The 11306-nt window shown below is 43.4% G+C and overlaps 1 protein-coding gene across 1 annotated transcript in view; it reads left to right on the top strand.

Moving 5' to 3' along the window:
• The first annotated feature begins 1360 nt into the window (after window positions 1–1360).
• The window catches only part of rad51b (RAD51 paralog B), a 128864-nt gene continuing 118918 nt past the window's right edge, over window positions 1361–11306 (top strand). Inside the window, 7 exon segments of the mRNA XM_007907066.2 lie at window positions 1361–1452; window positions 6742–6837; window positions 7427–7520; window positions 9124–9237; window positions 10297–10360; window positions 10363–10412; window positions 11098–11234. Of these exon segments, the coding sequence (XP_007905257.2) occupies window positions 7437–7520; window positions 9124–9237; window positions 10297–10360; window positions 10363–10412; window positions 11098–11234 (449 nt within the window). The 5' untranslated portion in view covers window positions 1361–1452; window positions 6742–6837; window positions 7427–7436.

The following is an 11306-nucleotide window of genomic DNA, read 5'->3' as shown; positions in this document are numbered from 1 at the left end:
ACCATAATGCACGGGAGAATTTTTGTAGGTTTTCAGATAAATTACAACTAACACTAACCTAATCTCGCGCTAATACCTATTTTATAGGAATATAGGAAAACAGGAAGATGCCATTCAGACCATTGAACCCGTGCATTAGTTTATTAGTCAGATATTTTAATCCCAATGACCCGTCCTTTTGCCACACCCCTTCATATCTCCGCTACCCAAATATCAGTCTTCCCTTGTTTTTTTTTGCCTTCCCTTCCCCTCCCCTCCCTTCTCCCTCCCTGACCCCGGCTCGGGTCTGAAATGCTGTACACTGTCCAGCGCCTTGGGACGTCCTCCTGACGTGAAAGGCGTTATACAAATGTAATCTTGTTGTCGTTGTTAAACATCCTTGTTAATTCTGCCTCTACGGATTTCTAGGGCAGAGCATCCCACAACTTCACAACCTTCCACGCGAAGAAATAATAGGAATCCTTACATTTTATACAACAACAAAATTACATTGGCACAGCGCCTTTCACGTTGGGAGGACGTCCCAAGGTGCTGGACAGTCAAGTGTTTTGGCCCCGTTGTGGGGGGGGGGTCGGGATGCAGCACTTTTATCACATCAACGAAAGGTCTCAAAGATTTACTGTAAAGTGTAGTGACTGTGTTTTGCGGTCCAGTTGCTCCCTGACCTCAGTCATCCTTCTATCCAAAGAGAAAAGTCATCCCCATTCTAACCTGTCAATTCCATTCATTAGGTTAAATCCCCCTTTCTATGGAAAATAACCTCAGCTCAGCCTCCTCACAGCCTACAATACACTGCAGATACACAGTCACTCGTCTCAATGACGTGAGAAAGGCGCTATATCAAAGACAACAACAACAACAACAAGATTCCATTTACAGAGCGCCTTTCATGTCGGGAGGATGTCCCAAGGCGCTGGACAGCTGTAAAGGCGAGGATTATTATTATTATTATTACTATTATTACTCTTGGCCTGTCCCACGCTCTGATGAAAGACGTTAACACGGCGTATCGGTCACCGTGGCGACCGCCGAGTATCACCATGGTGACAGCTGCGGTCGCCTGTGACACTCTACACGTAGTCGCCGTGGTGACAGTTCGGCCGAAACTACAACTCCCAAGCTGCCGTTGTGAAAGCGCGCGTGCGCAGATTCCACCACACCACCGCGCATGCGGCGCTGGACCGCCAATCAGTCAGTCAGTCAGGCCGTCCAATGGGAGGCGACGCTCACAGCCACCCGGGCCGACGGTCGTTTTCCACGTCGTTGATTGGCTGCCTTGGGCCCATATGACCAATGGCCTCGCGCCGTTGTTCACTTTGGGCGCGGATTGGCTGAAAGCCGCACCAATGGAGTCGGCGCTTCCGTTGCCGGTCGGTTGGCCCAAGAATGTTCCAGAAGGAAGAGCGGCGGTGGTGTCGGCGGCCGGAGCCGGCGAGACCTTGAGAGCCGCAGGTAGAGTCAGGGGTCAGGCCGGGGAGCTCGGTCAGAAAGGCGGATGGAGTTCCTGGGCTGTGTCATGGCTTCTCTTCTACGCACTTTCCTTCACTCGGTATTTTGGACCGAAATTTCTGTGTGAAGGTTCCCGGGTCCCAACCACCGGCGCCATCGCCGCCTTCCTTTACATTAGCGACTGCGGTCCTGAGGTGGTGCCTGTCTGCACCCGGCCACTCGCTACCACCTGAGCCCAGCCCCGGGGGCCATGGCGTCGATGACTCCGACCTCGGGTTGGAGAGGGCGAAAATGTCAGCGCTGGTTTCCCTCACCCCCCCCCCCCCCAACCCCCTTCACCGCTCCCCCTCACCTCTTCGTTTCAACAGAGCCGTCTCTGGCTCCCCGAGAAGTGGCTGCCGCCGGGGGGACTGGACCGGCTCACTCCCGCCACTGTTGGCCTTTGAAAAGGAGACGTTGGAGGAAGGGGAGGAAAGAAAACCGTTCTACATTTACGCAGCACCTTTCGCGTCGGGGGGAGATGCCTCCAGATCAGATGGGGGAGCCTGAGCCCAGGGGGTGTCAGTTGGGAAGGTAGTTGGTGGGTGGGAATAGGTCGTGAGACACACACTCACACACATAAACAATTCAGTACCGGTTTCAATATGTAAGAGACTGAAATTGCGTTCGGTCTCTTTTCGGGGTGACGTGTGGAAAGCCACCACACTAACCTTCCTGTGTGGGGGTTAACAACAACAACACAACAGCAGCAACAAAACAAGAACATTGCATTCATCTCGGGCGTTTCACGTCCCCGGGGAAGGCGCTGTTCACATTGCCACCGAGCCACAAGCTGAACGTACTTCTTGTGGTTTACTGCCGCCTTGTTTATCAGCAGCGCTTGTATGAGTAAGAATAATCCTTGCATTTGATATAATGCTCTTTATGTCAGGAAGATGTCCCGAAGCAGTTCATAGGATTTGCTGCAGCGCAGTGATTCAGTAGATTGTGCACTGCCAGCCTTACATTGTGAATTCAGAGGAACACCGTGAGGCTTCAATCCACAAGCTTCTGCGCCAGGCTGACGCCTCCCAATTCATTTTGTTGAATAAATAGCATGACAATGAGTTGTATGACAATCAGCACAGTCTTTACCACAGAAATGAACTAAGTTGTAAGAAAGAGTCATTTAGTTTCTCCCCGGCTCATGATAATAATACTTGCATTTGATATAGCGCCTTATCATGTCGTTGAGATGTCTCAAAGCGCTTTGCAGAATATACGGTAAAGTGGATTGACTGTATATTTTGTGGACGAAACCCGGCAGCCAATGGCACACAGCAATGTCCCACAAACAGTCCTGGATTGAGTGACCACAATATTTTAAAACATTTTTTAAAAGGGATTATTACCTGTGAAAATTGACAAACAACCGGGTTCTTACTTACCAGGTTCTTAAAATTAGGACTGATGAAAGTGGGAGAGCAGATTAACCAGATGAGCAAAGGGTGTCAAGCGGGGAAAGGAACCCAGGGATAGGGTACTGGTGAATAGGACTAATAGCCCGAAGTCAGAATTAAAGGTGCTATATCTGATGCGCGAAGCATTCGAAACAAGATAGATGAGTTAAATGCACAAATAGCAACAAACGGGTATGATCTGGTAGCCATCAGCGAGACATGGTTACAGGGAGATCAAGGGTGGGAGCTAAATATTCCAGGGTACGTGGTGTATAGGAAAGATAGGCAATGTGGTAAACGAGGAGGGGGGAGTGGCCCTGCTAATAAAGGATGGGATAAAAACAGTAGAGAGGAAAGATTTTAAATCAGAAAAGCAGGAAGTAGAGTCAGTATGGGTAGAGGTACGTAACAACAAGGGGCAGGAAACTAGTGGAAGTAGTTTATAGACCCCCGAACAGCAGTCACTGTGTCTCAAGGTATAAATCAGGAAATTAGCAGAGCATGTAGTAAAGGAAAAACATTAATTGTGGGTGATTTTAATTTGCATATAGATTGGGACAACCAAATTGGAAAAAATATGATAGAGGAAGAGTTTATAGAATGTATTAGGGATAATTATCTAGATCAGTATGCCGAGGAGCCAACCAGGGAACAGGCCATATTAGACCTTGTTTTGTGCAATGAAGCAGGGCTGATCAGCAAACTGGAAATTAAGGCTCCTCTAGGGCAAAGTGATCATAATACGATGAAATTTAGCATTAAGTTAGAGAGAAATAGTTAAGTCCGAAGCAAAGGTTTTAAATTTAAGTAGAGCCAATTTTGCTGGTATGAGAGAGGATTTAGCCAAAATAAACTGGGAAATTAGACTTAAGGATTTGACAGTAGACCAGCAATGGCAGACGTTTTAAGGAGATAGTGCAAAATTCCCAGCGAGCACGTATTCCTTTGAGGAATAAGAATGCCAAGGGAAAGGTGGCCCAACTAACTAGAGCAGTTAGGGAAAGTATAAAGTTAAAGGAAGAAGCCTATAAAACAGCTAAGATGAGTAGTAAACCCGAGGATTGGGAGAACTTTAGGGATCAACAAAGGAGAACCAAAAAAGTGATTAAGAGGGAGAAAATGGAATATGAGGGCAAACTAGCGAAGAACATAAAGACAGACTGCAAGAGTTTTTATAAATATATAAAGAGGAAGAGGCTGTCAAAGGTAAATGTGGGTCCGCTACAGGCAGAGACGGGGGGATTTATAGTAGGGGACAAAGACATGGCAGAGTCATTAAACAAGTACTTTGCTACTGTCTTCACCTTAGAAGACACTGAAAACCTACCAAGAATAGAGGGGAACCAAGAAAAAAATGTTAGTGAGCAACTTGGAGGAGTTAATATTAGTAAAGAAATGGTTTTAGGTAAATTGTCAGGTCTTAAAACTGATAAATCTCCTGGACCTGATGGCCTACATCTTAGGGTTTTAAAACAGATGGCTGCTGAGATAGTGGATGGCTTGTCTTTGATCTTCCAAAATTCTCTGGATTCTGGAACGGTTCCCATTGATTGGAAGACTGCAAACGTGACACCACTATTTAAGAAGGGTGGGAGAGAAAAGATGGGGAACTATAGACCAGTTAGTCTGACTTCAGTGGTGGGAAAAATTCTTGAGTCCTTAATTAAGGATGTCGTTATGGGATTCCTGGAAGACCATAACAAGATTAGGCAGAGTCCACATGGCTTTACAAAAGGGAAGTCATGCTTAACAAATCTTTTAGAGTTTTTTGAAGATGTATCTAGCAGGTTAGATAGGGGGGAACCAGTAGATGTAGTATATTTCGATTTTAAAAAGGCATTTGACAAAGTGCCACACAAAAGGCTATTGCACAAGGTTAAGGCCCACGGGATTAATGGGAACATATTAGCATGGATTGAAGAGTGGCTAATGGGTAGAAAACAGAGAGTAGGGATAAACATTCTCGAATTGGCAAGATGTGATGAGTGGAGTGCCACAAGGATCAGAGCTTGGGCCTCAGCTATTTACAATTTACATCAATGATCTAGACGAGGACATTGAATGTAACGTATCTAAATTCGCGGATGACACTAAACTAGGTGGGAGAGAAGTGTGAAGTTATTCACCTAGGTAGAAAAAATAGAAGAAAAATAGAAAAACAGATTATTTTCTACAGGGTAGATAGTGTTAGTGTTCAGAGGGATTTGGGTGTCCTTGTACACCAGTCTTAAAAGTTAGTTTGCAGGTGCAGCAGCAACTAAGAAGGCGAACGGCATGTTAGCGTTCATTACAAAAGGTTTAGAGTACAAGAGTAGGGAAGTCTTGCTGCAACTGTATAGGGCCCTGGTGAGACCTCACCTAGAGCATCGTGTGCAGTTTTGGTCTCCTTATTTAAAAAAGGACATACTTGCCCTAGAGGGGGTGCAGCGTAGATTCACTCGGTTAGTTCCTGGGATGAGAGGACTGACCTATGAGGAGAGGCTGAATAAACTCGGGCTGTATTCTCTAGAGTACAGAAGAATTAGGGGAGATCTTATTGAAACATATAAGATTCTTAAAGGGCTGATAAAGTAAACACTGAGGGACTATTTCCCCTGGTAGGAGAATCTATAACTAGGGGTCACAGTCTAAAAAGTAAGGGTCAGCCTTTTAGAACAGAGTTGAGGAAACATTTCTTCACTCAGAGGGTAGTGAATTTATGGAATTCACTACCCCAGAAGGCTGTAGATACTCAGTCCTTGAACATCTTCAAGGTTGAGACTGATAGATCTTTAAAAAACAGAGAGATTAGGGGATATGGGGATAGGACAGGTAATTAGAGTTAGGTCTGAAGATCAGCTATGATCTTATCGAATGGCAGGGCAGGCTCGAGGGGCCGAACGGCCTACTCCTGCTCCTAATTCTTATGTTCTTATGTTCTTACTTCTTGGTAAATATATTAAATTATATGTAATATATTTCTATCCAAGTTGAAACCTTCATACAGTTTCCAGGCTGGAAAGCAATCAGCTTTAGGGGAACCCAGATTGATTTCTCTCTTTCTCCCCCCCCCCCCCCGCCATTTTCCAGAGCAGACAGAAACTGATGCCCTGGTTGAGATGGCTCAGTAATGCGTCCCGCGCGCAATGCATTTACTCACTGAGCCAATTTTGAGTCATCCCACTAAGTACCACTGAGAAATCTGTGTAATACCTTCCAGCCTTTGAATGGCAAGTCATTCAGGGCACTAGACACAGGAATTGGGTCTCTGGAAATGCCGGGAGGCAGCGAACACAGGGTCAGAATGCAAGCCTGAGAATGAAATGTGTTTCTCTACTCTCTCACCGCCTCCCCCTCCCCCCAACACATACGCAAACACAGCCCCCTCCAACTAAGTGGGGTATTGGCTAGCACTGGCTCGCGGGGATTCCAGTCCGTCGCCCACCTGACTCTCCTGCTGGGTTAAGCCCAGCTCCTTGCCCATTCGATCCAGCTGGTACATACTGTTGCCATTGCTAACACTCACTTCTGAGTCAGACGATTATGGGTTCAATTCCCACATTGGGACTTTGAGCTCTTAGTTTAGGCTGATGTAGTCCTGGGGAGTGCCGCAATGTTGGAGTTGCCATTATTTGAATGACACCTTAAACTGAGGTCCCATTTGCCTGTCCAGGTGGATGTTAAAGATTCAATAACACTATTTGGAAAGAGAAGTGAGATTGATGTGCACTTAGATGCCTCATTCAAATAGCCATCTTGAAAGTCTCACACGCAAGCCTAAATCAGATACACACACACACACTTTTCTTGGCCAGAGTCATTGGATAATGATGTTGTGGGAATACTTGCTAATTTGATTTTCTTTTTCTCCCAGCCTGGCTGAATATAATGAACTTAATGTATTCATGTTTTGGATTATTTCAAGTTTACAAGGCATCAGGAGGTAGCACTTTTGACCCTGGATCAGAAGGTTGGTGCCCCATTTTCTCTGCACTTTATAGAAACTTTGTAATAATAACAATAATAATAATCCTTGCGTTTGATATAGCACTTTTCACGTCTTCTAGACATCTCAAAGCGCTTCACAGAATAGACTGTAAAGTGAATTAATTGTATATTTGAGGGTGAAAGGCGGCAGCCAATTGCGCACAGCAGTGTCCCACAAACAGTTGTGAATTGAAATGACCAACTTTTTTTTGTTTGAGGGATTACCATCAGGCGTGTGGAGTAAGGAAACTTGCCCAAAGTTTCACCCTGCCGGGAGTCAATCCCAGGTCTCTCGCTTGCAAAGCAAATGCTCTTAACCACTGAGTTACAGGACTCCGCTGTACAGTACAGTAAAACTTGCATAAGTCATATCAATCAGAATCATAACATTTAATGTGACTTATACAAAGTCAGAGATGTAGGCAAACTGTATAAATCGTATATTATACCTGAGTACCATAACACCGTGAGCAATTACCCACTGAGCCAATCACTGGGCCAACAAGAACTGTGTGCCTGAAAATATTGAAATGCATTGCCTTCAATTTTTTGGGTGTATTATCTCAAAATAGGTTGTGAAGCATGGCAAACAAGAGACTGAAGAGGACTGGGATGCCTTCAGATTTATGTGAACGATTGAACAAGTACCAGATTGTAAGCTGTCAGGTAAGTCAGTTGCAATTGAATCAGTGAATTTATGATTGGATAGTAATGTTACACTGTTTGCACCTATGGGAATCGACTCAGTCCACAGGGAAATTTATGATACAGCTGAAAGGTGAGATGCTTAGAAGAGAAGCAACTGAAGGGCATTTGATAAGTTGAAGTAATTCGCAGAAATTGTGAAGGGAGAAGAAAGAGAGATAGATGATGTCTCAAAACACTTAGAATAAACATGAAAGATCTAGCAAATTGAATCATGCTGTAACAATATAGTTTACAGTTATATAGAGCCTTTTATGGATCATAGTGCTTCACAGTGCTGGACAGGCAACTGAGCTGAGAGTGGGAGCTGAGTGGGTGGATGATAAAGTGCAGTCGAAGAGGTACATTTTGAGATGTGCCTTGAAAGATGAGGGAGAGAATGAGTCAGAGGGACTCCATGACAGAGTTCCAGAGAACGGGCAGAATGATAAAAGGCCCTGCTCACGGGGAGGATAGGGTGGGGACTTGAAGCAAAAACAACAACCACAAGATTACATTTGTATAGCGCCTTTCACGTTAGGAGGACAAAGCAGGTTAGTTTTGCTGAGTGAAGGGAGTGGCCGGGACAGTGTGGTTGGAGGAGGTTGCAGATATAGAGTAGTGCATGACCGTGGAGGAATTTGAATTGAGAGCAAGGATCTTGAACTCGATCTGCTGTGGGATAGTTTGTCAGTGGAGCCAAGCAATGGGATCGGTTTGGTGTGGGAGAGGACGTGGCCTTATATGAGTTTAGGATGGTCTGCATCCTGTGTGGGGAAAGTGTAATCAAATCTGGGCATGATAAAAGTATGGATTAGGGTCTCAGCCAGTCTGAGCAGAGAGGCAATAAGAAATTTACATTTTGCATAACGCATTTTACGTCAGGAGAATATCCCAAAGCGTGTCACAAGTTTTACTGCGTATTTTTAGGTGAACACAGCAGTCCAATTGAGCACAGCAATTGCCCACTAAACAGCTATAAAACAAATTATACAATTTTATTTGATGGATAATTGGCCAGGACACCAGGAGGCACTCCCTTCTTTTTTTCGAATAGTGTTATAGGATCTTTAACATCCACCTAAACAGAAGATGGAACCTCAGTTTTAACATCTTCATCCGAGATTCCATGACATGATTGAAAAAGTGAATGATATCTGGTGTCATTCACCTCATGGCTGTTTATGGAACCTTGCTACATTTGCTTACAAAACAATCCTACAAGACTTGATTGCAATTCTGACAGTTAAACACATCAACAGTAACTAAAGGACCATCAGATACAAAGTTATTCATTCCAAACTTAGTAGAATCCACTCTTTCTATTTCCAAACCATCAATTGGCAAAACAATTCCACTCTGTACAAAATGATTCTCATCACTGATGACCTCCTTGTACAATAGCTCTTCCAATTGTGCAGACCTTGAATCAGACAAATGCAAGGATTATTATTATTGTTATTAAGTATGAGTCATGGATATTTTGCTAGTTTGTGAGACTAATTCTATTGTCTGATCTCCTCCTCCTGAACCTCAAACTTTATACGAAACAGATCTTAGATTCTTACTTGTTCCTCTTTAATAGGATTTTCTGTCGCTTTCTCCACTGGAATTGATGAGACTAACGGGTCAGAGCCTACAGAAGGTGTTCACGCTGGTTAAAACAGTCAGTGCAGCATGTGCTCCTAAAATGGTCACTGTAAGTTAATACTGTTTCAAAACGTTTATGTTTTTTTAACTGTTTCCAATTTCTTTCTGATCTCCCTTTTTACTTGCATATTTGATACCACTGTAAAGTACAACACTGCCACTGGAGTGGACAGATTACCTGTTATTTCAGTTTGTTACCTGACTTTATTAAAAGAATGCTTAGGAGAGGAGTTGCTACAAAGGGAAGGGGAGATATTTTTTGCCAGTTGTGGGGTACTTATTTAATCCCAATGACCCTTCAATTGCTGTTAATGTATTTGGTGATCTTCTGCATTCTTAAATCATCAAACACACAAGCATGCTTATATACTAATAAACAGATGTAAATGTATTTATAGGGTAACCTTGTTATAGCGTCTCTCAGTAAAGAGCTGCCCCTCTTATAGAGAGGGTCTACTGTCAACCCAAACAAATTGGAAGCTCTAAAAATCCTTAGATAATTATACTGTCCCCGATTTATCCATGTCATCCTCTTGGCCTATTTTTGGTAGCACATGTATAATATATCAATAATCTTTTCATTTCAAGTCTTCCTCCTTGCTTTTAACTTGTCCTATTACTGTTACATTGCCAAACAAGTTAATCACATTCCTTTGGTCTTAAAATCATCGAAAGCTACAGCACAGAAAAGTGCCATCAAGTCTGTGCTTGTGTTTTTCTCTGCATAAATCAATCTAATATGATCCCATTCTCTTTCTCGTTTTTCATATCCTTAAATGTTCCTCTTATTTCTAATTGACCGAATTCTGCAAAGTGCTTTGAGGTGTTTATTTTATGTGAAAGGTGCTAAATTTAGTTGTTTACCATTTGTACTTTGTCATCTTCCTGATTGCTATATCAAATCCAAGGATTATTATTATTGAAGTCTGAATGCTCAGATCTGGGATTAGTTATGAAGTTGACCATGTGGTTTTGAGTTTCTTTTCAAATGCCTTGGAACAGCCTTCAAACGTGAAAGGTGCTATGCAAATGTAATTTGTTGTTGTTTTGTTGACTGGAGTGGGATGGTGCTTGGATTAAATACTCTGCTTTGTAATCTTGTTCCCAGGCCCTTGATATGAAGACTGCAAGGCGTTCTCAGCCCTCCAAGGCATTCTTTCCCACCTCTCTCATTGACTTGATGAGCTGCTCCATGGGGGTTTGGCCTGTGGAACTCTAACTGAGGTAAAACTCAGGGATTCCAACAACGACCTCTCCAGTGCTCTTTTGAATAGTTATTGTTTTTAGCTTTGTATTTTGTAAAATATTTCACTGAACATAAGTGCTCCGTACACAACTAAAGTGAATACTCCTCCGAAAAGAATAAAATGGGACGAATAGGTGACTCTGGTCAGCATGTAGAAAGTAATTGCACACTATTCATCAAAGATGCCTTGACCTGATATTGTTGCAAAAATTGAGGATATTTATGCAGTTTATAGCTGTCAGCGTAAAGACATAAGAGTGTAGAGCATTGAGGTATCTGTCTGCCTGTTGGGTTTTGGCAAGACACGGTTGGCCCCACTCTTAAGTTAAAAGGTTGTGGGTTCAAGCTGCTTTGAGAACATGATCTAGGCTGACACTCCAATGTAGTGCAGGGGGAACACTGAATTGTCAAAGGTGCCATCTTTCAGATGAGACGTTAAACCAAGGTCCTTTCTGCATGTTCAGGTGGATGTTCAAGATCCCATGCCACAATTCAATAAGAGAAAAGATTTTCTTCCGGGATATTTTGGCCAGCAATTCTATGGATTAAAGGATATGTTTGTGAAACCTTGCTGTGGACAAATTAGCTTTTTACAAAACTCTTACTGGTCTTGTTATCTTTTGTGCACAGGCGCACTCCTCAAGGTTTCTTCTTTGTTTTCAGGTGACTGGTCCCTCAGGCTGTGGAAAGACACAGTTCTGTATAATGCTGAGTGTGTTGGCTACTCTACCCATCGATATGGGAGGACTTAATGGAGCAGTCATTTACATTGATACTGAGTCAGCTTTCAGTGCCGAAAGGTGAAAGGCATTTATTTTTGAAATTATTTGCAGGCAAATCCGCGAGTGCAGTCATAGAATCCTCGACTAGAC

This window comes from Callorhinchus milii, unplaced genomic scaffold (genome assembly GCF_018977255.1).
Source record: "Callorhinchus milii isolate IMCB2004 unplaced genomic scaffold, IMCB_Cmil_1.0 Scaffold9, whole genome shotgun sequence".
Classification (NCBI taxonomy): domain Eukaryota; kingdom Metazoa; phylum Chordata; class Chondrichthyes; order Chimaeriformes; family Callorhinchidae; genus Callorhinchus; species Callorhinchus milii.
This window is presented reverse-complemented; position numbering and strand designations above follow the sequence as displayed.